At 41.7% G+C, this 26,719-nt stretch overlaps 1 protein-coding gene and 1 long non-coding RNA gene across 5 annotated transcripts in view; one reads left to right on the forward strand and one right to left on the reverse strand.

Annotated features, from left to right (window-relative positions):
* Positions 1-12,280, reverse strand: part of Sertm1 (serine rich and transmembrane domain containing 1) — a 17,566-nt gene extending 5,286 nt beyond the window's left edge. For 2 of the 4 annotated variants that reach the window (XM_029475454.1, XM_029475453.1), the window contains exons 1-2: positions 12,055-12,280; positions 11,419-11,591 (exon numbers count right to left, since the gene is read on the reverse strand). Coding sequence is in view for 1 of the 4 variants with exons in the window: in XM_029475453.1 (XP_029331313.1) it covers positions 11,419-11,591; positions 12,055-12,253 (372 nt within the window). In the remaining 3 variants the exon portion in view is untranslated. Of the gene's footprint in view, positions 1-6,439; positions 6,492-10,968; positions 11,074-11,418; positions 11,592-12,054 lie in introns of those variants that run through there. The other 2 variants (XR_003836230.1, XM_029475455.1) reach the window with 2 other exon arrangements.
* A 58-nt stretch (positions 12,281-12,338) lies between these two features.
* Positions 12,339-26,719, forward strand: part of LOC115030593 — a 47,294-nt gene continuing 32,913 nt past the window's right edge. The window contains exon 1 of the long non-coding RNA XR_003836174.1: positions 12,339-12,412. This is a non-coding gene — a long non-coding RNA (uncharacterized LOC115030593). The remainder of the gene's footprint in view (positions 12,413-26,719) is intronic.

The following is a 26,719-nucleotide window of genomic DNA, read 5'->3' on the forward strand; positions in this document are numbered from 1 at the left end:
CACACACACACACACACACACACACACACACACACTGATGTAAAATCTGATACTATAACAGTTGATGGTTTCAGGTGATGTACCAGTTATCCTTCTCTGCAGGACATTAGGAACAACCAGGATCTAGAAAAGATTTTACTCCATCTGAGTAAAGCTGTCTTCAGCTTATTAGAAAAAAGAAGGATGTGTTTTATAAGACTGTGGCTTCCAGCCATTCCTCCATCCTTTTGTAATTACCTTATCTTGAAATGCTTTCTCGGCCTCTTGGCCTTTAGGTCCTATAAGATTGAGGGAGGGGTGGGTGTTGACCATCTTTATCCCCACCACTCTCTCTAAATGAAAATCCTTATTTGCATTCAGTGGAAAACACAGACCTAGGCTTGCAGTCATTAAAGTAAAGTTTACTTTGATGTAATGAGCTGTGCTTACTCAAAGCTGATTCAGCGATCCACATGTTTTCCCATTTGAAGTTGTTCTTATTTATCAGAACAGTATGTGTGTAAAATTCGGCATGAACTTTCATCATGATTCATTGTATCTGTCTAATAAAAAAACCCAGCTAAGGAAATAGACTGCATCTAGGGACTATCAGCCATTGAATTATATCAATGGTTCTCAACCTATAGGTTGCAACCTCTTTGGCAAACCTCTGTCTCCAAAAATGTTATGAATATATTGTATTTACATTACAATATATTTATAACAGTATCAAAATTACAGTTATGAAACAGCAACAAAAATGTATAGTTGGGAGTCACCACAACATGAGGAACTGTATTAAAGGGTCACAGCATAGGAAGGTTGGGAACCAGTGACCTAGAGGGACAGACACCCTATGGGAAGAGATTGGGAATTCTGCACAGTGCACTGGAAGTCATGGGTTCCTACTGGATAGGGTACAATGGAAAATTAAAATACCCAGTTTCTCATGTCAAATGAGTGTTCAGAAAACTTTTCATTGTACGTTTGCAATGACAATGGGAAAGCTTTGTGTCAGTGATTTATTTTTCAAATGAGTTCTAGGGCAACCCTGGATCCGATCTGGCTTCAGTGCATCCCTTTCAACCAAATCTCTTTATCTACCGAAGGCAATTTAGGAGTCAAGACATTTACTCAGAAATGAATGAATGAATGAATGAATGAATGAATGAATAGACGAGCAAATAAATGTGGCGTCTGGAGAGACGGCTCAGTGGTTAAGAGCACACACCACTCTTGCTGAGGATCTGAGTTTGGTTCCCAGCACCCATGTCATGTGACTTGCAATTGTCTGTAGCTCCATTTCTAGGGGATGTCACATTTCTGGCCTCCTCAGGCTGTACTCATGTGCAAATACTCATAAAGACACACACTTTAAAAGAATAAAAATAGTATTAAAAGCTAATAAGAAGATCAATAATGCTTTGTTAGACAATGGATTCTACCCTACTTTAGAAATTTAATTATTCATTTAAGATATAATATCAAAATATACTTTTTGATATGCAAATGGAATGGAATCAGAGATGTTATAAAAACATGAAAGTGTTACAAAGGGATATTGTTTAATTTCTATCTTATACATTCTCAAAAACTACCTGGGTATAAATCCTTTGCATTTATATAACAATGTTTTAGAGGAGAAGATGACACTATTACTCTTAATAAATTTAGTGTATTTATGTTCCATGAAAAGATTTTCTATCTAAATCACTGCCTTGGCAAGAATAATTATTTCCAAATACTAGAGTTTTGCAATAAGACAGATGGGCGATTTAAATAGGCAACTGCTTAGATTAAAAAATAAGCCCTCCCCACCCCCACCCCCCAGGTTATCTCAGGCATAGCGTTTTTTATGATTCTTTCATGTGTTTGGGGAAAGATCAAGAAGAAAAATTCCCACACTTGTAAGTGGGCCCACCTCACATGCAGTGCCTGGACCACATCAAATGAGAAAAAGCAGCGTCTTCAAGGTCAAATGGAACAGGGACTGGTTAGGAAGCAGCCGAGTGATGGAAGTCGCTTCAGGGAGTGGGAAGAAAGGTCACAGCTAAAGGGAGCATTTGCAGAAAAAGCTAAGGGGGAGGTAATGACTTGGTCACAGGCAAAGCTGTAACAAACCTGGGAGAGGACTGTTGAAGCCAAGATTGCCTTTCAAGATGCTACCACCATTTTAAAGAAGTGTTTGTCTTCTGTTTTCTCCTCACACCCACCTCTGAGCAATTTCAGGTTTTTAGAGGTGTGTTCAGAAAAAAAATTATCCTCAAAGTTGCTACGATTATTTAAACCATAGTATTAGTATACAAAAAAGTCCTACATACCTTTATAAAATCTGAATGTGTGGTGTTTTTTTTTTTTTTTTTTTTTTGAGACAGAGTTTGTCTGTGTAGCTCTAACTGTTCTGGAACTCACTCTGTAGACCAGGCTGGCCTCTATCTCAGAAATCCACCTGCCTCTGCCTCCTGAGTGCTGGGATTAAAGGCGAACCCACCAATGCCCGGGTCTGAATGTGTTTTTAAGAATTCACATTAAGCCATGCTATGGTAGGAGTGGAATGAGGTTCTGTCCTTTCTCAGTTAAAATAATTTTACAGTAATTTTTATTTATGAAATGATCTCATAAAGTTTGTAATTGTCATAAATCTTTGAGAATTTTACACACACACACATGCAATAAAATATTATGATTTTTGCCTCCATCTTTCCCCACTTCCCCCATATCTCCACCAACATGTCCCCTCCAACTAATTAGCGTGTGAGTGTAAGACCACCCACTGCATCATGGGAAACCTACCAGTGGCCACATCCTCCAAAAAGAATGAGTGTTCCTCTCTCAGCTGCGATCATCTCCCAATAGCTCCTCAGTAAGAGCTTGGGCCTGAATATCACCTCCCCTACCTGTGCGATTCTTGTGCAGGTAACCACACTATAAGATAGTTTCTATTCAACATATGTTTTTCCTTTGAAGTTATGCTTCGAACATTTCCTTATCCAGTGCTACATCTAGAAAAAAATGGTCTCATAAAGTTTGTAATTGTCATAAATCTCTGAGATTGAATTACTTTTTAAATTCTTTACATACCAATGCTAGATATCCTTCAACTTTAGAGCCTTTGTGTCCCCTAGACTGCTCTAGGGGAACGGGGAAGAGCTTGGAGAATATAAGTTCTACAGTGGCTGATGGGATCCACCCCAAATCTATACAGATTCCTCAGGGAGGGCAGCTGCAGGATGCTGAGAACGGGAGCATGTGGTTGCCATAGCTCACCCTTCCTTCCTAGTGTCTATCACTAGCTCCCTCCTTACACACTGGCACGCTCTTCATTCACACACAGACATGCTCTTCACACACACACACACACACACACACACACACACACAGGCACACAGGCACACAGGCACACACACAGGCACACAGGCACACACACAGGCACACAGGCACACAGGCACATTCTTTAGTCCATAGCTTATTGTGATCTTGATCTCCTTGCAGCCCATTTCCCTATATTTCTCCCATGTACATCCCAAGTACGATATTTAATGAATACCTTTCTGTTTGTGTGTGGTCCTATAAAACGTCTGTTGTTATTTGAGTGTGTATGTGTGTGTTTCCAGTATACAGAATGTATGGCTATTGAACAGTTCATTTATTCTAACCAAGACTCCAAATTTATGTCCATTTAAAATACCTTGATCATTGAGGCGCAGAGAAGGGATGCAAATTATCAAATATATCTAGTTCTCTAGTTTTGCTTATAACAATACCCTACAGTCTAAAAGTCATAACTGATCCATCACATTACATGCATAAGCACAAATTGAAAGACAGGTGATAATACAGCTTGTCTACAGAGAGCTTTAGCATTAACAAAAGAGTTTACCAGGACGCTTTTCATTTCCATATCTTTACAAATACATTTCTGCTTTTGCTTAAAGCGAAGCCTCAGACAGAGTATTAAAGCACCACCAGGGTATATAAATGTGGTGGATCTTGCACTTCTCAACAGAGATCCCAGCTCACAGATTCTTTGACTTAATGTACTTAAAACTTAGCTCTAACATTTACTTGAGTTCATGAATCATCATCTCTGGTAAAGCAGCTACAAGTAGAACTTAGTTGATTATATATTATATAAATTGCACATGTTATCTGGATATTAGCCAAGTATTTAGTATAACACGTTCAGATCAATTTTGCCAAATGATTTCCCTCATTCTTCCAGCCCTCTATGGATGACACTCAAAGTGTGATGAAGCTTTTTGTGGAAAAAATGGGCATTTAAGAAGAATAATGCTTAGTAATTGCCAGCTTGCACCAGCTAAGTTTTTTGGAAGCATTCAGTTTTCGTCGTATGACGTGATTTATTCCATCTGAATACTGAGCAAAAAGAAAGACCCAGATCTCAACATTTATTACCCTTAATGTAATGCAGAATTCTTGATGGATTTTAGATAAATTAAAAATTTTAAAAAAGCATTCTTATAAAGGACATTAAGATGCAAGATAGTGGAAGACATCTGTAATCCCCACACTATGTAGACTTGGGCAGGAGGGTTATAGGTTCAAGGCCAGCCTGAACTAAACATATGAGATGGCTCAAACTGAGGAATTTGAATAAAGAATACATGTTAGATTACATCAGTTGTAAAGTTCCAAATGTAGTGTAAGAAAGTATTCTTAGGAGCTATTATGTTGAAATAGCTAGCCATATTATCAGGTAATCTTCAAGCAACACAAGAGTGAATGCATGTTCTCACGCATAGAAATATAATAGATCAAATGTGTCAGTGCCTTAGAGAAAAACAAGCTAGTTTCTCTAATCTGAGGTATGGGTGTTCACTATCAGGACTCTTGTAAGTTTTCATGATTTTTTGAAAGATTTCAAGAAAAAAAATGCTTAGAAAGTAAGCTGAAATTCAGCCCAAGTGTGAGAAGCTTCAAAAGAGATACACAGATACACAAAAGAGATACACAGATTTCAGTGATCATCAAAAGCTCAGTTCTCTGCTGCTTCCATTAGCTCACAATGCCCCTACTTACTGCACAGGTGCCTGCCATGAACAATTGCAGGACGGCCCTCAGTAAAGAGAATCCTGTCTGGGAACCAGGAACCAGTGAGCCTCACTCATGAGTCCACTGCCATTACCATCTACCGAATTGAATGTCCATGGGCCCTCTGGATCAGAGAATCCAGGTATGTCCCTGCTATCATCTGTTGTCTTCAGAAACAGCTACATTATTTAAAGTCCTTTAGCTTAAATGCCCAGGCAAAGGTAGCACTGTGAAAACATCATAGTCCTACAGAGCAGGTGGATTTTAAGAAGCTTGTGGGAAGCCCACAATAGCTACTAAGGTTCAGGTTCAGAGACCTAGGAAGTAACAGTAGTAGATAAACTTGACAGAAATAGAATTGTTACCTAGGCAGCGAAAGAAAACACACAGGCTGCAAACAGCAAGTTTTACAAATCAAAGCACTCAGGCTTCTCACAAACTCTCTCCAGTAACCATCTCTGGATCATCCAGGTTTGGGCAAATTCTCCAGTGTGGTAGGAGAACAAACATCACCCTACAATGTCCTCTGCAGCCCAGGGTCAGAATTCTTTGAAACTAGGGGCTAGTAAATGATTAATAAATGAATCTAGTCAACTCCAGATATAGCTGTAAATTAGATACTTGGGAATATTGATTTGAGAAGTGTGTTTTACAGTCACCACCGATCATACAAAGGTGCAGAAAGGTACCCTGAAATGATGCAGACTAGACAAGTCGGATTCGAGATGTAAATTATAAATGTCATCATGCCTACAATGAGATGGATATTCTTTTGCCTGGATCGCTACCTAAAGCAGAAAGGTGGGGAATAGAGAGAGGATGCTAATTCCTCACTAGAAAAGTGTGTTCTCACAATAGACTTCTGAGGTCCTGCTCATCCATTGTGTGAGCACAGAGTAGTAGAACTTGCCTGTATTCTCTCTCTGTCTCTTTGTCTCTGTCTCTCTCTGTCTCTGTCTCTCTCTCTCTCACGAGTTCAAAAGTCTTGCTTACAAAGAAAATAGCAACATATCCCTTGTAATCCTGAACAAAATGATACATCAGGCTATCTATAGAGTGTGGGAGGAAATGAAGCCCTCAGCAGCTTGTTGTCATTTTAGATAATAACCCAAGACCAGACTCTGCCAATGCAATATGGAAGTAAAAAAACAAGCGTTGGCTCAGTTCCCCAAGAACATACTTCAACTTCGACCTCTAAGAAGGCAAAATTGAAAAATAACTGAAAATTATTTGTAGAAAACAGACTGCTGTATAGGTGACCTATGCAAAATAGTTATATATTCTTCTAAAATATAAGCAAATATGGGTTGAGAGAGGAAATAAAGAGTGTTCTTTTCTATAGGCTCATTGCCTCACTCATTTGCAGAAAGAAATGGTCTTGGCCAGAGACACATTGAACCATAATTACCTGTTCTTTGTTCTTTCTTATTTCAGTGCTGTAGGCTGACCTGCTGGGATACAACATGCAGAAGAATTCTGTGATGTAGAGGAAAGAGGCAGGGGGATGTATAGAAGGGCAGAATGCAGAGCATGATGGGAACAGGGAGGGAAACCCTGGGTGTCTCTAGGAGAAAGTGGGGCTAGACAAAGCAATGGGAAAGGCAGCAGCTGGGGAGCAAGATGTAGTAGTTCTGGGAGGGAGGGAGGGAGGGAGGGAGGGAGAGAGAGAGAGAGAGAGAGAGAGAGAGAGAGAGAGAGAGAGAGAGAGAGAGATGTACAGGGAGACAGGAGGACTGTTCCCATGTGTCTCTTTGTCTTTATGACTCTTAAAGGTAGTTATTATTAACTCTTTCCTTTTATAAACAGGTGTTACAAGTCACCCATGAACTTAGAGGTTGTATTTCTTTTCTTCCGGAGGCTGAGAATGGGGGAGAGATCCTACGAAACCTCGAATCACTGGTGAGGAAAAGTTCCAGTTCTCCCCACGTTCTGTGTCTCTTGTAGTATTCCCACCTTGTCTGAATTTACAGTGCTCACCATATCACTGTTTGGTGCTGAAGAAATGTAGAAATTGTGACACCTGTCATGACAGGAAACATGTGACTCGACTAAGAGCTGCCACACCGTTTTTCTCTGTGACAGTGACTGTTAAGAGTCACGGAATAACCACAGCGGCTGTCTTTACCCTTGTTGAGGCCGTAGGCATTTGACACTAACAGTGGACAAACACTCATTGTGAGCTTTGCTCTTGCCACATAATCCATTTTTGATGACTAAGACAACATTGCACTCTACCATGACATCAGATTTTATGATGGGTCTCCAAAAACATGACTGCTAAGAAACCAATTTCTGGATGACAGCTACATATATTGTATGGCTAATATGCTCACTAAGAATTTGTTCATTAATAATCAGAATGATGATCTACCAGTAAATAGAGCCAGAAATATAATCCATCATGTGATGAACTGCTAGAGTACAAGAAAAATCTTTAATAGGGACAAATGGTTTCTGGAGTAAGAGGCAATAATGATATTAAAAGTAGATTAAAGTTAAAAAAATAACAGCCCAATATACAAATTAGGGTTAAGGCTATTGTTTGGTGCAGAAAAGCAATTCTTTTCTATATTTATTCAGCAAACAGTCACTAATAATGCACTACATACAGGAAAAGATAAAATATTACCAATATGTGCATACAATCATACACATTATTTTCCTATCTTAATTACTCATTGGGAATCTCATTCAGTATATTTTTATTATATTATTTCCAATCTCCCAGATCTACCCCCACAGTTCATCCAACATCATGTTCCTTCTCTTTAAAAAAAAATGAAATAAAAAACCATAGAGTTTGTTTTGTGTTGACTAAATGCTCCTAGCCACGAGGCCTGCCCTGGAGCGTGGCTGATATACCCAGTGTCACTCCATTGAAGAAATCTGATTTTCCCTCTCCTAGTGGCTATAGTCTGCAAACACTTTTATCTAGGGTGGGACTCTGTGCCCACTTTCCACCTTTGCACTAGCATTTTGTCTGGCTTAAGCTTGTGCAGGTTTTGTGCATGCGGCCATTGTCTGTGAGTTCCTATGTGTCTACCGTGCAGCGTCTGGGAAAATGTTGCTTTCTTGTGCATACATTTTATACACCATCTTGACTAAAAATTGTAAAAGACAGATTTGTTCCACATTATATATTCTTTACTATGTAGTCATAGGTCACTTATGCAGTATTCTCCCCGCTCCCCGCCCCATTACATCTAAGAATGATGTTCCGGGCATACCAAACTGCTCTAAACTTCCCAGTTAAATTTTCAGTGCTTATGTTTAATCTCATAATTCCCACCTACTTTCTCTATGCAAATTTCTGGCTCCCTGCTCTGTATTCTCAAACTATGTTCTGCATTCTCTCCATCCGCATTTATACATTTCAGTATACCAGTTATATCTACATGTGTGTGCACTTTGATGGACTGTGAATCCTTGGATAAAAGAACCAATAGCTCACCTTCTCTGCTATCCCCAGACCATCACAGAGCATTACCCACACGCGATTGAGGGGTATTTGCTAGACAGTTGCATGAATGAAAAAATGAAATAAGAAAAACTTGAAGCTTCCTGGAGAGACAGCCTATATTCTATTTTTACAAGCAAAAGAATATTTACTGAGTGAATGAATGATCCTGTGTAAAATCACAGTTACTCGGAATGGCAAGTACTCAGAATATGCATAAACTTCCCCTATGTTTTATAAAGAGTTTATTTGTAGCAATAAAATTAAGCTTTGAGATACAGAGTGAGGGCTACACACACATCCTCAGAATTAATCCTGCTCCTCACTGGTGACTAAGAAACTTGAGACTTTCTCTGGTTAATCATTGAGGATAGTTAAGGAAGAAATGGAAGGGTGTAGCTCATGATGTGAATGTCGCAGTTAGTGTTCTGATGTGGGCATCATCCTGTCTTTCTGAATTTAAAATTCGTGATTATAGCCACATCTTCCTTTGTTTCCCACTGGGAGTTAAATTTAGTCTGTTACCTTCTTGAGTGATCCCGTTAGTAATTATTATAGGCTGGTATTTATCAGAGGTTTTCACTACTGTCTACAATAATATAAGTATCAATCAAGGAACCCCGCAATACAAACTTTAGTCTGAACTGACTTCCTGCCTTAACATAAGACAATAGAGGGGAATTCAACAGCTAAGAACTTGGATCTGTTAATGACATGTCCAATTCTTGATAAGAATTCAGAGCTCTTCTATATTCAGACTGTTTGTGGCTGGGTTGTACAATTTCTAACCAGAGGTGCAGTTAATGTTGATGTGGTTTCTTGGCTGCTAGGAATCAGTCTCTCTTTCTCTCTCACACTTCTCAATGCCAAACTGTTCTAAATGATAAACCTGATTCAAAGTGCATGGTCACATCCCAGGGAACTCCTGAAGAAGGAATTCTGATATCAAGGGACAGCTGGCTTCAGAATGCTACACCCTGTGGTCACATCTCCAGCATCAGAACCAGAGCTCAGGATCGCAGACTTTGGCTCTGCGTCATGCCATCCAATGAATGGCCAGATAGACCTCATGAACTTAAATCAAGAACAAGCCATATGTGCTTGCTCAGAACCTCATTCACCTAAGCCTGTTAGGTCCTTCACATCCACAGATTGTCTGAAAGGAGACCTGCTATTCATGCATTCACAGCTTGAGCTTCTGGGTTGGATTTTTTAGTCTACAAACTAGCCAAACGGCTTCGTTATTTTCTTTTATTTTTCACTATGAACAATGATACAAGAAAACAAAATTTGGCCTGTGACACCTTGTATTAGTATAGAAATGTGATAATACAACATGGTCTGCTCTTGTCATTTCTTTCTGATAATAAGTTCAATGTAAAAAAAATCACTATATAAAATAGGAATGCTAAAATATAAGTTCAGGGAGAAGATCAAGTCTAGAACTACCATCAAGTGAACTCCAAACTGATCCTGCTGGAAACCGAGGCCAGATGAGAGGATTTTACTTGGGACGGGCTTATGTTTCACTCTTAGAATGAATGATACCTTCAAGGTTACTAAGTGACTCACACACACAATTAATCATGGGGACCAATCACCTCCTCCTTTGTTTATCTGCCTCAATAAGTAAGATAGAGGAAGACAGGAAGAGGAATTCAGAAAGCTTGCAGACAAATCTACTGGTGCCAAGCACAATAGCGCAGTTGCTATCTCAACATCAGATCCACTTGTGACATACAAACATCCAGTCAAATCTGATAAGCCGAACTGACCAAGGCAAAGGAGAACAGAGCCCATCTTACCTGACATCAAGCTTCTTCAGTGGCAGTCATGAATGTGCTCTGAGCTGGTTTTACAGGGAATAAAGGTGAGAAATAAGCACCCCCCTCTAACTCAAAACACAAAATGGAATACTCTACCCACTTCTTGGAGTTTAGAGGCCCCAGAATATTAATGGACTGGGCTGGTCTTTCTCCATTTCCACTTTGCCCAGCATTTCAAGGTGTTCAGGTTACAATCCCATCATCGGGCAACTTCACTTACAAGCATCTCGATTTGTTCTTGATAATGTGTGTGTGTGTGTGTGTGTGTGTGTGTGTGTGTGTGTGTATGTATGTCGGAGCTGGGACAAGAAGTCTCTCCAGCCAAAATGAAGCATATTCAGTAACAGACCAGTATATAAGACATGTCTGTAGACTAAATCACAAAGGAATATTAGTTATGATATAGCTGGCCAACGAGGACAATTAAATATGATTTTAATGCAGTTTTAAGGACAGTGTATTGGGCAGTAGGATGGCAGGAAAAAAGTAAATATTTTAGGAAAAGACTCAACAGTCTTGTCTCTTTCCTGTTGCCTGCACAGTGAATCGGAGGAACAGAAACTGAAAAGTATCCTAGAACAAACATCCTAAGGAGTGGTTTCTGGGTGGACCTCAGTTCAGGGCCAGCAGTTGTCCATTCACCTGCTCTGGTACCTGCATTGGGAGCCAAGTCCAACAGGATAGCTTTGACCTTCCTCTAAACAAAGCACTGTGAGATAAGACCCACTGAATTGAAGTGCTTCAACAGAACATTCTTGCCTGGAAAACAAATCGGCAGAGAAAAGGGAGGACATTAAGAAACAGACCTAGTCCCTGGAGTCCCTGACACTAAACCTGGGGGAACCCCCGGCACCAGACACCTGACCGCACAAGGCACACAGGCACAATCCACAAACCTGGTCTTCAAGACATTTCTATGAATGAATGTGGCTCTCTGTTCTCTCAGGAGGAGGGAGCATTGCTTATTCTTCGGTCTTAATGAGAACTCAAACATTTGCCCATAGTACGCGCACCTCCCGTTTGTTTGCCTGGGAGGCTCAGGACTGCAGGCAATCTCGCATCTCACATCCCGAGAAAGAGAAGGGTTGAGAGTGAATTGCTTACCCGGTTTTGGGGGGAGCTAAGAAAGCTCCGCTGGGGAACCCAAGAGTTCAGCGGGAAGAACTTATCCGAATTTGCAGCCAGGCGAGAAGACTCAAGGGAATACAGGACAGAGAAACGCCAGCCGCCAGCCGTCAATGTGCATGTGGCGACTCCCCAGGTAGGAACAGATGACCCTAGAAATAAAGAAGTGCTCTCACACACCTCAAACCCCACACAAAAGGCATCAGAAACAATTACAAAGTGTAAACTGCCCGCAGAGGAATCAACCTTTGCAGCAGCGTGGACTGGAGGGCAGACTTTCCTGACGCCCTGAGCCCAGGAACAAGGCGGGTCATCCCAGGGCCAAGGACATTGCCTGCCCGGCCCCTGGTGGATCCAGCTGTAGTTGGCTGGCCCAGTCTCCCGGAGACCCTGAGAGCTGGGCTTCTAGGGTCAGCTAAGAAAAGAAAAGATTCGGGAGGCGTTCCACACCAAGAAGCCAAATCTCAAGTAGTCCCAGGAGAGTCGGGATGAAGCATCCCGTGCTAAGGAACCCCCTGCCACCCTAGGCGGGGCGTCCGGAGGCCCTCTCTAGGGACCAGCCCACTGCTATTGCTCTGTGACCGGTTCGTTTTAGTTCCCCACTCTTGTGCTCACTGATGTGCAGATCTGGACTCCGGCGCTGGGGTGGGGCAGCGGCCCTGTCTTGACGATGTGCGCCCCACGACGATCCTAGGGAGTGCACCTCGCGGGGGCGCGGAGCGAGAGCAGAGCGCACGAGCGGCGAGCGCGATGGGAGTGGGCACCCGGTAGGCTGCGCTGGGCTCTGCGCTGTCCCTCCTCCCTCCGGGGCCATGCGACCAATGGCAGAGAGCTGGGCCCACTCCCCGCCGCCGCCAGGCAGCCCAGGCGCTCTGGAGCTAGGACAGCTCGGCGTTCTAACGAGGGAGGAGCTTACACCCTGGTTGGAGGATGAGGAGGCGTTTGCGCGGGGAGCCCCATCTGGGGAAGGCAGGTGTGGTGTGCTGAACTTTTGTGGCGATATGTGGTGGGCTTCAGGGTTTTTTGTTTTGTTTTGTTTTGTTTTTGTTTTTTTTTTGTTGTTGTTGTTGTTTTCCCTAGGCTCAGGGGAAAGCATTCCTTTCCTGTCAAAGTTTGCCTTCTTATGTCTTTATGAGTCCTGCGCAGCCCCCACTCCAAAAGGGCGAGCTGCAAGGGACATTCGCCTTCTATGACGAATTTCACCTCAGCCCCCTCCCCCATTCAGCCTTTCTCCTTCCCGCCCTCTCAGTCCTCTGAGAAACCATCTAATGAATGAATAGAACCATGGTTTCTACGACTGCCAGTCACACAGATAATCATTAAAGTCTACACGGATAAATGTCACAATCACATAAAGGAACGATGGAACGGGAGCCTTCCGTGCCTGGGCTTGTTTAGATGCTTTGGGGAGAAGAGAAGCTTGGTTTCTTTGGTGTCTTGGGTTCTTTTTTATTCAAAGACCCAGTTGGCTCCCTGGTTTTTATGATCTGAAGCACTGAGCTCTGGGACATGTTGGACATCTTAGTTACTTTTTTGTTGATGGATTTTCCTTTCACCCGGAGGACCCCCCCCTCCCCATTTTTTGGCTTAAAAGTGAATCAACAGCACACTGGGCTGCCTAAATCTCCACGACAGCTCATTGTTCACCAGTGCCTAGCTCCTGGATCACACTGTTTCTGTCCACGTTTATTGGTTTTCCATTTAGAGACAGGCATGAGGCCTAACTCTTGAGACACCATTGTGATAAAGGCTATGCTGTCTCTGTTCTGCTTGTCCTGGGCTTGTGAGTCTTTTCTATGTGGATATGCGTGTGCCTCACTTAAGATGTGGGGAAGCGGGGTTGTGGTGGAACTGAACATGGAGCTCAGATGGTGGAGCACTCGCACAGCTAGAGACTTTGGAGTCCACTCCCAGCACCACATAAACGCAGCATGGTGGCACATACTTGTACTCCCAACACTTTAAAGGTGGAGACAGAGTTCAAGGCCATCTTTAGCTATGGAGCCAGGACCAAGGTAGCCTTGTCTGAGACTCCATCTCATTTAAAATAAAATAAAAATGTGCGTGTGTGTGTGTGTGGGGGGGCTGAATGAGCTGTATTGTCAAGAGAGCAAGTTCAAAGATGCTTCTCTCCCAACATTTGTACTCCAGAGCTCATCTACTTTTTTTGTTTGCTTGATTTTGAGATAAGGGCTCGCTCTATGACCTAGGCTGGTCTGCGACCCACTGTGTAGCCCAAGCCCATCTCAAAATGATGGTCTTTCTGCTTTAGCATCCCAAGTGCCTGGTTGGTAAACCTCAACCATTTGCTCAATTGCCACTCCCATGAATTCAGTTACATCATCTACTGATGGCTATGCTTGTTGCTTTCTTTGTCACTGTGACACAGACCAGAGTAACCCAAAGAAAGGAACCTCTATTGAGAAAGTGCCTCCATCAGATCTGCCTATGTGCAAGTCTATGGGGACAGTTTCTTGCTTAGTTATTGATGTGAGAGGACCCAGCCCACTGTGGGCAGCATTAACCCTGATTAGGTGACTTGGCTGTCTAAAAAGGCAGGTTGAGCAAGCCCTCAGGAGCAAGCCAATAACCAATGCTCCCTCCTGCTTTCTGCTTCAGTTTTGGCCTCCAGGATCTTGTTTGAGTTCCTACCCCAACTTTCCTTCAGGATGGACTGTAACCTATAAGTCAACCCCCTTTCTCCCCAGGTTTTGCAAAGCAGACTCGAGCAGTCTCCTGCTCACTAACTGTTCAGTAAATTCTATCTTGCATTTTCACCTCTCTTCCTCCTGAGCAGCAATATCCATTACATTAGGTTGGTATATAGAGAAATGTTTTACCATCTAAAGACAAGTCCTCTATGCCATCAAAAATCTTGTCATGAGACAGCTGCCTTTTCTTACACAGCACTTGGGAAACTCTCAGGACTCCAAGAGGAGAGTTAAGGCTGTCAGCCTTCAGGACAGTTGTCCTCAAATATTTCTGTATCTAAGATCTCTAGCCACAGCTCCATAGTCTTCTTCCACGTTCCATGTATTTCTAGTTCAGAGTCTCCATTGAGAACCCTGCAGAGGACCCGTGAGTTTCAGAGAGAGAAGGAAGAGGATTGTTTTCCTCTTGGAGCTTTCTGTCTAGATTGGCATAAGCTGGTTTCTTTTCTCTATTTTACCTTTGGTGACAAGGTAGGGCACGTTCCTTGTTTTTCTTTGATGCCCATTTTATAAGGCTTTCATCTACACACCCCAAACTATGTTAGTATTATAGTTTCCTGAGGCTTGTATAACAAGTGGTCACTTAAGAAGTGACAGGATGGCTTTAAATGGGAAACATCAAAATGTCACGTGGTCCCTTTTGGAAGCCCAAAGAGAGTTGCTACATGCCTTTCTCCTAGATCCTGGCTCCCTTTGTGGCCCTCAGCCTGTAGGCAAATGGATCATCCCAGTCTCCAGCCATCTTCATCTTCTTTCTGTTTCTTTTTCTCTTCTCTTAGGAAGAGGACTGTATTAGCTCAGAGTTTCTCTCCAAAATAGCAGGACAGTGTTTTAAACTCTTAACTAGAACTTCAGACAACCCCCAAGCACACATTCATAGGTTCTAGATGTACATATACTTTGGAGCAAGACCACTCAGTCTTTATAGATGGTTAATGATTGACTAAGCTCTTTGCTTTGGGGCTAGGACACTTGACATCATGTAGACACTCATGATGTTAGGTCATTAGGTCATTATCAGAGTCAATTTACTAACACTACCCAAGGGGGACAGGGGATTCTCTATGGTCTAGAGAACACATGTTAGTGTATTTCAGGGCCTTTGTATATTTAACAATTGTGTATAACTCTTCTTTACCCCCTTTCTTTGACTTAAAATTGATTAATAATTATACCTCCTATTTTAAATGATATAAAACATCTGTAGTGAAGGTAGTGGAGAACTGGATAGTTGGGTGATGTGTTAATCAATGTGCTTCTTTTATTTCATGACAAATATCTAGGAAATGTTAAACGTCCAGTTTAATTACAGGAACTGCCTTCAGATGCTGACAAGGTAGCACCAGAAGGAGATTTGCCAGCAGAATCAGGAGACATGGCTTCCTGTGAAAGCTAACCCCTTCACTAGAGACATAGCGTCTGTGAAAGCTAAGCCCTTCACCCAATTCAGTCTTATCAAGGGAGAAGTGGGTGTTGAACATATGTGGAATTTAGAATGACAGAGAATCATGAAATCGACACTAACACTTACAATGCGTGTGCTGGTGATACAACTCAACTCTATAAACTCTTGGAGCTTTGATCTAGCAAGTGAATAGAATAGCGTCTGCTTTATGAAATTGTTTCCCAAAATGTTAAGGCGCACATGTGCAAAGTGGTACCAGTGTAAGTTGTTCTTAGCTAGAGGTCAGAATATAGCGCATGCTTACAAATATTACCTCAGGCTGGATTCAGTGGTTGAGAGCACTGTCTGTTCTCATAAAAGACCTGGGTTCAGTTCCCTGCACCTATATCTGTAATTCTAGGGCATTTGATACCCTCTCTTCTGGCCTCTGTGAGGACTGCACACATGTAGTATACATACATACATGCAGACAAAACACTCATACACATAAAACAAAAGCTTTGAAAATTTCATTTTTTTCTCCCTTGCTACCATTAAAGCAACATTCAAAGTTCCTCTGTCCGTTCACTATTATTCCTCTCGATTGTGAGCATCTTACATCTCCTGCAGCTCTCCAACTCTGTCCCCCCTTCTCTGTACCTCCCCACCCCTACTTTCTCTCTCCAGATCCCACCTTTCAGTCTTCAAGTAATCTTCTCATTCCACCTGCCACGATTTTAAAAATTGGTGCTCTCTGAAAGTGTTTGAGAAAATAACTCTAAGAAAATTATAGATCATAACAATTTTATGATGTGTCAATATGCTTTTGTTGTTGTTGCTTATATCACGATGTTCTACAAAGCCTGGGAAATTTTATGGCATCTGATGTTACAGACAAATTGCTAGTCTACGAGTTTTACTAAATCTAAGAGGTAAATTTGGGAGCATCTGCTATGTTCCAGGAATTAAGGACATAAGATCCAAAGAGACAAACACATGCCCTAAAATGCTTATCCTTTGGCCAAAAAGACAGACATGCCATACATACATGATTTGAATGCCATGCTTTTATGTATGTTTCACAGTATATGTGAAAGAAACCCCTGTACAATTTTGGTTGCGATAGTTTTGGCCAAGATGGCCTCCATATCCATGGACTCCTATAAATGAGTAGCCATGTTCTGCTTCCTGAGCAAGTCAGTTGGCTTGGGCTGGATGAGTTACTGTAATTGACATCTGTTTTTTTTTTTTTTTTTTTTTTTTTGCTGGGAGGGGGGTGTGGGGGGTTGCCCTCCTACTACAATCCCACTGCTTTAGACTCAGTGCCAAGTGGAACCCAGTTCTCACTGATGAAGATTAGGAGACCATGCACTCTTTCTCCTTCTCACCACATAAGAGCTGGGCTGAGAGCTCATGGCTTAGACTTTGCCAAGAGTTGGGTTGTGGTGGTGGTGCAGGGGCCGCTAGGAAAAGCTCCCTCTGGTGGTAGTTACACCAGACTAGGAGTCCTGCACCCACAGCGGGGAAGTGATGGTTAGTGACATGTGATTCTCCTGCCCAGAGATGGGTTCCAAGTCACAGCTCCTACGGTTGTCATGGCAGGAGACTCCCCTCTCTGCCGATTCTCAGGTGTAATTCTGGCTTCTCCTTGTTTCTATTCATTTGTTGACATCTCTGATCATTGAAACAAACTAGGCAAGTTGATTTCTATTGCTATAACTGACAATGCTCTTGGCTAAAGCCAGGTTTTAATTGTATAACAAGAAAGGCAATTAATTGATTTACGTGATTTCTCTTCTTAGAGCATTGGAGTTAGAAATGTTAGAATTTGCTCATTAGCATCTAGGAGAGATGTAACAAAATCATACACTGAGGCTCTAGGACAGCACATGCTCTGTGAAGGCTGAAATTCTAAGGAAGTAGAAGTTACAAATGAGAAAATCTCCAGGCCTTTAATTCCCCCGTACTTAAGAGGCAGAGGCAGGAGGACAGCGAGTTTGAGGCCAGCCTGGTGTACATAGGGGCAGCCAGGAAAACAGAATGAGACCCTATCTCAAAAAGAAAAGAAAAGTTTGAGTTAGCAAAGATCAAAATCCATGGTGAGGACAAAAATGGAAAAGGATAATTACCTGAGAGCAGCGGGCAGGCAGAGACCAGAGCGTCGTGAGGGTAAGCGAATGAATGAGTCACCCTCTTCCAGGCCTCCCAGCTGAAGCTTGCTAGATCTTCCTGGAAGCCTTCAGGAACAGCTCACTGTTTTCCTATTTGTGAACGACGCTGCATTTTTAGGATGATGAGTATTTGTGAGTTTCCATTTGCCTTTATTTGGACACATGTCTTCCACAACTCCACAATTATTTGAGGCAGTTAGGGAATGTTCTGCCTTATACAGACCATCGCAAAAGCTTCAGTGGTGTGACTAGGACTCCACAAATGGCTGTCTGGAGTTGATGATGTGCCTCCCAGGTTGTTATGCGTTTAGGACTCCCCAGTAGCAGAGCCTGCCTCTGAGCTGAACAACCAGTGTTTCACAGGAGACCCCTCCTAAGTGGTGCATGATTCCACCAAGGGCAAGAAGAGACATGGTGTTTTTCCTCAGCACTGATCATTAGCAACAGAGACGTGAAGAGCTGGAGCTTAAATGTGAACTCACGTGTGGCTGTTACTTGGGGAATGAGATGGTTAGATGACAGGGAAATTGGACAAAGAGTAGGGAAATATTCAGGATAGACAGTAGTAAAAAAAAAATGACAGCAGTCTATCAGCATGACCTACGGAATGATGCTCCAGGAGGGAGCCCAATGTGAGGAGTGTCAGGGGGCTGGGAAGCCAAGATGTTAGCCATGGCAGGTGGTAGACCCCCAATGTCAAACATACCCCCCACAAGCCAGTGTGTCTGAGCATGTACCACTTCATGCTCCAGCTCTTGCAGAAGGTTGAGCTAGGCTCCAACTAGGCAGAGGCCAGTCTACTAGGAGACCCTGCTTAGTTAGTCCAGCCATAACTGTGGTTTGGGGTTACCTACAGGAGCTTGTGACCTCCATTTTTTATTTCCCGGAACAGTGCCTTCTCCTGGTTTATGAAAAAGAAAACATCTGTGTATCCTAGCCTGTGACCTGTAGACGTTCAGAGAGAAAGTGATTCTATTAATGGGGCTTCAAGTAGGAACTATCTCCTGCTTGAAGGTAGGGAAGATGCACTGAAACATAATTATTAAAAGATGCTAAGCCATCCCCCAAGGAGCTCTGTTCATTTGTCAAAAGCATACACTCTATCATAGGCTTGCTCTCTCTCTCTCTCTCTCTCTCTCTCTCTCTCTCTCTCTCTCTCTCTCTCCTGATAATGGTGGGTAGAATTGTCCTTGGAACACCACTGAGTCACACCAGGGTGCAGATAAGAGAAAAATACTGTCATATAAATGTGGATATAGGCCCGGCGTGGTGGCGCACGCCTTTAATCCCAGCACTCAGGAGGCAGAGGCAGGCAGGTTTCTGAGTTCAAGGCCAGCCTGGTCTACAGAGTGAGTTCCAGGACAGCCAGGGCTATACAGAGAAACCCTGTCTCAAAAAACAAAAACAAACAAACAAACAAACAAACAAACAAATATGGCTATAACTCATAAAGGGATCGTCTTAGTGATACGTGTGTGGCTGCACATAGTACTTGGGTTGTAAAACATGAGCAACATTAAGCATGGGTGGGGACTTGAGTGCATCCTTCACATCTCTGTGTTGTGACTGGATGACCTGAGTCCATGGCAACCTTGGAAATGATGTCCGAGGTGCATATGTATCATTTAAATTGCTCTATTGGAGCCTCACAGGCTGTAATGTGCTATTTGGGCGCTCTTCAAAGATAGGTTTTACCATTTCCTCATAGTGAAACGGCATACGGATGGAAAGAACCTTGAAAACGTTAGCGAGAAATTTGTGGTGTGGTGGGATAGAAGTAGAAGGGCTTGAGATAGTGTGATGGTTTGTATATGCTTGGCCAGGGAGTGGTACTATTAGAAAGTGTGGCCCTGTTTGAGGAGTGGTACTATTAGAAGGTGTGGCCCTGTTTGAGTAGGTGTGGCCCTGTTGGAGTAGGTGTGACCTTGTTGGAGTAGGTGTGGCCTTGTTGGAGTAGGTGTATCACTGTGGGTGTGGGCTTTAAGAGCCTCATCCTAGATGCCTGGAAGTCAGTATTCTGCCAGCAGCCTTCAGATGAAGATGTAGAACTCTCAGCTCCTCCTGCACCATGCCTGCCTAAATGCTACCCTGCTCCTGCCTTGATGATAATGGACTGAACCTCTGAGCCTGTAAGGCAGTCCTAATTAAAGGTTGTCCTTATTAGAGTTGCCTTGGTCAATGGTGTCTGTTCACAGCAGTAAAACCCTAACTAAGACAGTTAGTGAAGTTGAAATCCTTTCAAAACTCTTGACTTTTTGAGGGTTCCCATTGTCTGGCAATAGCTTTGTTATAGGTTCTTCAGCTAATTCCTCAGACAATCCTGGGGTGGGGGGTGGGGGGTGGGGGGAATCTATATTACCTGAGAGATGTCAGCCTGAAAAAATGCTTTTTAAAAGAGTACAAAAATTATAATTGTACAAGGGTTGATCATCTCTGGGAGAGAAGTGAGAAGGTTCCACGCCAGGCACAGTTGTTGCACACTGGCCTTGCTTCATAGCCTTGCACATGTGAGACATGTGTGTGGCCTTGACTATCTCATGGAGCCTGGTGTGCTCCATAGACACTCATCAGCCTGGGGGTATACACATCTCAGCCGAGGTTCTCTGGTGAGGAGAAGAGAAAATGCCTCAATCCTGATTAGTGGAGAATTATATGAGCACCCAATGGACCCACAGTTGAGCAATGAACTATTTTTTTCCATGCTTTAGACATGTTCTTCAGAAGAGGTCAAGGAAGTATTTCTCTGCAAGCTCTGTGTAGTTAAATGTCTGTGGAACCAGCGCATTTAAGCATGGCCAGCCAGCCAGGTGTGGTGGTGTACACCTTTAATCCCAGCACTTAGGAGGCTGAAGCAGGAAGATTTCTTTGAGTTCCAGGATAGCCTTAACTGCATGGTGAGTTCCAGCGTAGCCAGGGATATGGAGAGAGACCTTGTCTTTTAAAAACATAAAAACAACAAAACAGATAGAGAGTGTGGCCAGTCATACAACCCTCTTCATTCAAGTCTCAACCTGCAGTTTACTCTGGGAGTGCTTTGCAATCTAAATACATTCGTTTATTCAGTAATAACACCTCCCATATATCAGGAACTGATTAGGAAACAGGTAACGAACAAGACAAGCTTCTGCCAGAGTGGCCTTCAAATCGGTGTGAAAATGCCACCCATTTTCTTCTTCTTCTTCTTCTTCTTCTTCTTCTTCTTCTTCTTCTTCTTCTTCTTCTTCTTCTTCTTCTTCTTCTTCTTCTTCTTCTTCNCTTCTTCTTCTTCTTCTTCTTCTTCTTCTTCTTCTTCTTCTTCTTCTTCTTCTTCTTCTTCTTCTTCTTCTTCTTCTTCCTCTTCAAGATTTATTTATTTTATGAGGATACTGTAGCTGTACAGATGGTTGTGAGCCATCATGTGGTTGTTGGGAATTGAACCTCTGCTCTCTCCGGCTCAAATATTTATTTATTATTATATGTAAGTACACTGTAGCTATCTTTGAGACACACCAGAAGAGGGTATCAGATCTCATTATGGATGGTCATGAGCCACCACGTGGTTGCTGGGATTTGAACTCAGGACCTTCAGAAGGGCAATCAGTGCTCTTACCCACTGAGCCATCTCACCAGCCTGCCACCCATCTTCTTACTTTCCCACTTATCCCTAGGATGAAGACCCCCATTGTTGGCTTTGCCTTTCCTCACCTTAAAAATCCAGTCAAGAAGACACCTCATTAGTTTCCATCTTCTTGCTGTGTCCTCTCCCTCTTTCACTCCATCTCCTCTCCCTCCATCCTCCTCCTTCTCTACCTCACCAGGTCCTTTAGCAACAACTTCTTCAACACCATCAATTGCATCTAGCTGGCAGCCCTGCTGCTCTTCTCACCTGATGGCTCCTGTGTCACCACTTCCCTCCATCTTCAGCTTGGGCTCCTATCAGCCCAGTAGCCTTTCAGCTAGGCATACATCAGGATGACCTGCAAGTAGGGACATGGAGAGGATACTTTAAGGAAGCTCTTGCACTACCTGTCAATTATTTTTACGTTGATATATCTGAGAACTCATGGGAGTTTATATTACCCTCCGGACATGTCATCTGAGAAAGGCATAGACATCCCTCACTCCAAGCCAACTGGGGCGTAAAACCTTTATCATGCTAAATAAAATGATATCATCAGATTATTTAGGAGAGAGTTTTTGTAACATTAACTAACTTAAAGTCTTGAGCCTTCACTTTTTTTCTTGTTCCCTATGGATTTTGCTTCAGGCAAAACGGTCTATTTTTGGCACTTGTACCGTTCTAAATTCAGATGCTGAATAGAATGCTGTAGAAGGAAAAACAATAGTTTTGTTTAATGACCTTGGCTCTTTTATCTCCACCCTATCTGCAACAAAAGTTTAGTTTTGAAAGCTAAAAAAAGAGGACACCTTAGAGAAATGCCAACAATCAAAGCCACATTCATATCTACCTGAAATGTTTGCCTTATCCATCAAAGATACTTCACTTGGAGATGTTTAACAAATACAATCCAGGCTTCTTGAACAATTACAGTTATGGAAACAGTAGACATTGGCAGAGGGCTCCTGTTTCTCTGTCTCCCTTTATAAGCTCTGACAGTGACATCTCACATTGTAATGGCATCTTCATCACAATTAACAAAACAATTAATGTTCCTGTCTTAGTCATGGGTCATGTTTTATTCAGGTTTTCTCAGCTTCTAAAAGATATCAGTCTGGACTGCATTCAGGGTGCCACATTTCATCCGCTATCTTATTTCCTTGGTCTATTTTTGGCTGTGATATTTCCTTAAACTTCTTTTTCTTCATGACCTTCCCAAACTAGAGTAGTACTGGTAAGGCACTTTGTCAAATGCCTTTTTGTTGGCACTTCTCTACAGCTTTTCTTATGATTTGTTGGGCTATATAGATTTGGTGAGAAAAACCCCAGGGGTAAAGTGCTACTGTCACTATACAGGCTGTGTTTGAGCAGCAACAACTTGCCCACTCTGCTGGGATAACGTTGGGCAGTGTTATCCATAAAGGTATTCTAAAGGTATTGCTATGGTTGACGATGGTAAAGACCCATTCCAGAGCTTGTGGTCAGCTGAAATTAGAAGAACCATTGAAATATCTGAGTAAAGTTACGTTCATATTGTTGTTTTTTACACATCATTGACATGCTTTCTATGACCAGCAGTTTTTAAAGACTAATTTAGATGTTTAAAGACAATGTCCTGTTGAGTACCTGACCTGGAACTCACCATGTAGCTTACATTGGCTTCAAACTCATAGTAGCCTTGTTTCCATGTCTCAAGAGTTGGGATTCTAGTATGCAACACTACACCCAACTCAAGAATTACAAGCTAATATGTTTATATGAGGTGAATTCATACAATTTTTAAGAAGACAAATCCCTTTATAACAAATGATAAAGTATGAATTCTAATTTTGCTAATAACTTTATGTTACAAAATATTTATTTCTTCTTAGTAACAGGAAATACCACTGTAGTTGTTTTCTGCTTGGAAAGTTTCCAGTGATAAAGGTTGTGAATTTGTTGTTGTTGCTTTTATAAGATCAGTGGAAGAGTCAAATGTATTATTAGGAACCTCTGTAGTCAACAAAATTAATAGAAAATTATATATATATTTTTATTTATTTGGGTTTTTTTAGAGCCAGGGTCTCCCTAAATAGTTCAGACTGGCCATGATTTCAAGACCCTCCTGCCCAGGTCGGGTTCTCAGATGCTCAGATTATAGGGCATGGGCTGTCAAGACTGGCTCAGAACTCTGATTTTATGTTAACCCTTTAAACCTTATTTTGTAAAAACGTTAGGAAACAGGCTTGATGCACATACAGAAGACACAGAGGCAACCACACACATTTTATTAGTCTCTTCATTTATCAAGAGTTATCACTGTAGTTGACCAATGCATAGTTTTAGAAAATCACCATGAGGACCTGATGTTACTGACTTATTTTTATCATAACCAATTAGAAAACATTATATTGAGTCTATATATTGACCTTAAAAGTGAATATTCACATAAAATATTTCAGTAACTTCTCATTATCTTTGTAACATCATTGGTTCCCATGAAGGACAATTTTAAGCTGACATCACGCTTTTTAAGGACATTTAGAATTAGCTCACTGTTTGTCAGATATTAGTTTTGTTGGTTGGATTGCATGGAATGTTTTTCCACATATTGAACAATTTCTGTCTTTTAAAAGTTCTGTTGAAATGTATAAAATCAACACGATCAGGAGACGCCAGATGAGGGGCGTTACTTCTTACCACCTCTTGTGAATCAACATTTGACTCAAATTATCAATTTTAATTTAAAAATTGTGATGTGATCAGATAACTAATAAAAACACTGTTTTGACAAACAGGTTGTGATGTGGGTGTCTAGTTTGTAGCTCTGGCTGGAACTTACTCTGTAGACCAGGCTGGCTTTGACCTTGTGGCAATCCTGCATCTGCCCTCTCAGTGTAAGACTATGGGCATGCACTACCCTACCCAGAGAAAAAGCGTAATGAAATCACCTCCTCTGCTTTCAGGTTTTCATGTTTTGCTGTAAAAATCTGGATTAAGCAGCATGACTCTAAAGGAAAGTTTAAAAAGTATAATTTCAGTTGTTCAGATACGTCTTATAAAGCTTTTTTTTAAACATATGTCAAAGATATTGGGAAATAAATTATTTTAATAGCTGAATAACAAACACTTTCACAAATTAGAAGAATCTTCATTTTTTTTAAATTAGAAGAATCTTTACTGTTAATAAATTCTCAGCTGAGATCTGACACCCCTGATAAGAGATTCTTACTATACTGGCTGGTTTTGTATGTTAATGTCACTTGAGACTAGTAAGAGTCATCAGAGAGGAAGGAGCCTCTATTAAGAAAATGCCTCCATGAGATCCGGCTATAAGACATTTTCTCAATTAGTGATCAATGGGGAGGGTCTAGCCCATGGTGGGTGGAGCCATCCCTGGGCTGCTGGCCTGGATCCTACAAGAAAGCAGGCCTAGCAAGCAAGTAAACACACCCCTTCATGGCCTCTTCATCAGCTCCTGGCTTCAGGTTCTAGTTATGCTTGAGTCCCTGTCCTGACTTCCTCAAATAATGAACTATGATCTGGAGATGTAAGCCAAATAAACCCTTTCCTCCCCAACATACATTTTGGTCATGATGGGGTTTCTTTGTTTGTTTGTTTGTTTGTTTGTTTGTTTGTTTTTTGGTGTTGTTGGTGGTGGGTTTTTTTTCTTTTTTCTTTTCAGCAATAGAAACCCTAGCTAAGACACTTACATAGGTTATTATAACTTTCAATTCAGGAGGAATTCAAAGAGTTGACTGCTGTGCTATTTACTTTTAACTGCTAACTTGATACAGCCTAGACTTGACACCTTGGAAGAGAGTCTAAATGAGGAGTTATTTTGATCAGGTTGGCCTGTAGGTATATGCCTGTGAGGGCATTGTTTTAACTATTAATTGGTGTAAGGCCCAGCCCATTGTGGGCAGCGGTATTCCCTAGGCAAAGAGAGGAGAAAGCTAGCTGGGAGCAAGCAAGGATTTGTCTATTCTTTTTGGCTCCTGACTGAGGAGGTCACATGACTCCCTGCCTTGAATTCTCCAAAACTGTGGTCTGTGACTTGGAACTGTAAGGCATTAGGCTCTTTGTAAGTTGCTTTTGACAAACATCAGGGTGTTTGTCACAGCACAGAAAGAGACCTAGAACAAATGTTATTGTTATAAAATTTCTAATGTTTGAGTATCAGAAAAAGCTTCTGAAGATACACATATAAGTAAAATATGGGTAATAATAATAATGGTCTATATATTTTTTATCAACCCAAAATAAGTAACATTTAAACACTGATGAAGTAATGATAAGAAGCTATCTTTACTTACTGTGGTGGTTTGATTGAGACATGTTGCCCATAGTCTTCACACTGGAACAACTTGGTTCCAGTTGGTGGCACTGTTTCCTGAGGCTTATGTGGTGTGGCCTTGTTGAAGGAAGTATGTCACTGAAGATGGGATTTGAGATTGAAAAGCTCTGACACTTTCAGCTTGCCGTCTCTGCTCAAGCTCCTACCTTATCACCCATCCCTACCCTTGTCAACATGCCTCCCTTCCACCATCATAGATGTGGACTCTCTCTTCTCTAAGTTTCCTTGGTCATGGTGTTTTATCACAGCAACAGGAAAGAAACTAAGACACTGACTTTAACTGTCCCCGTCCTTGTAAGAGAAATTCCAACGAAGTGTTAGCTTTTCTATTTAATAGCATTTTAATAAAAGTTTTTAGCACATTATTTTGTCAAAACATTTGAGTATATAAACATTATAGCCACTTTGTAATAGTTGCAGTAGCAGCTCAGTCTGAAAGAAATATTTTTTACCATCGAGAACTCTATGCTCATAAAAATAGAAAAAAAACATATTAAACTTTAAGTTATATACATATTTATTGCAGAGAAATGTGTGAGGATGATAAATAAATCCCATGAGTACAGAAATATATTATAAAATTCAGTTCTGGGGGTAGGTGTGAAGGGAGTGGATTGAAAGTACAGGCTCAAATAGAAAGGATGAAAAACTTCACCGAAAGAAGCTCTTTTCTAAGCATCTTTAAATGGATGATGGTGGGTACCAAAATTATATGGTATTTTAATCTATGGGTTAGTATTTAAAAAGTGATAGATGAAAGTACATTATATATCAAAAAGTCTAACACATTTAAATTTACAACAAAGCGTTTATGTATTACAGTAAACATGTGTGGGAGTGACATGTTTTTCTGAAACTGTTTTTAGAGGCCATACAGGCAGGAACTGGAGAGCATCCAGCATGGGTACCACTTCCTTCCAAATACCTCTCATTTCTTTGTTTCTTGTTTCTGTTATTAGATGCATCAGGCAACCAACTAACTCATCAACCCAATTCTGATTAAATTCGGTTGTCTTCTAGCATACTGGGACTCCCTGCTGGTACATACACATACACACACACACACACACACACGCGCGC

The sequence above is a fragment of the Mus caroli genome, chromosome 3 (assembly GCF_900094665.2).
Source record: "Mus caroli chromosome 3, CAROLI_EIJ_v1.1, whole genome shotgun sequence".
Lineage (NCBI taxonomy): Eukaryota > Metazoa > Chordata > Mammalia > Rodentia > Muridae > Mus > Mus caroli.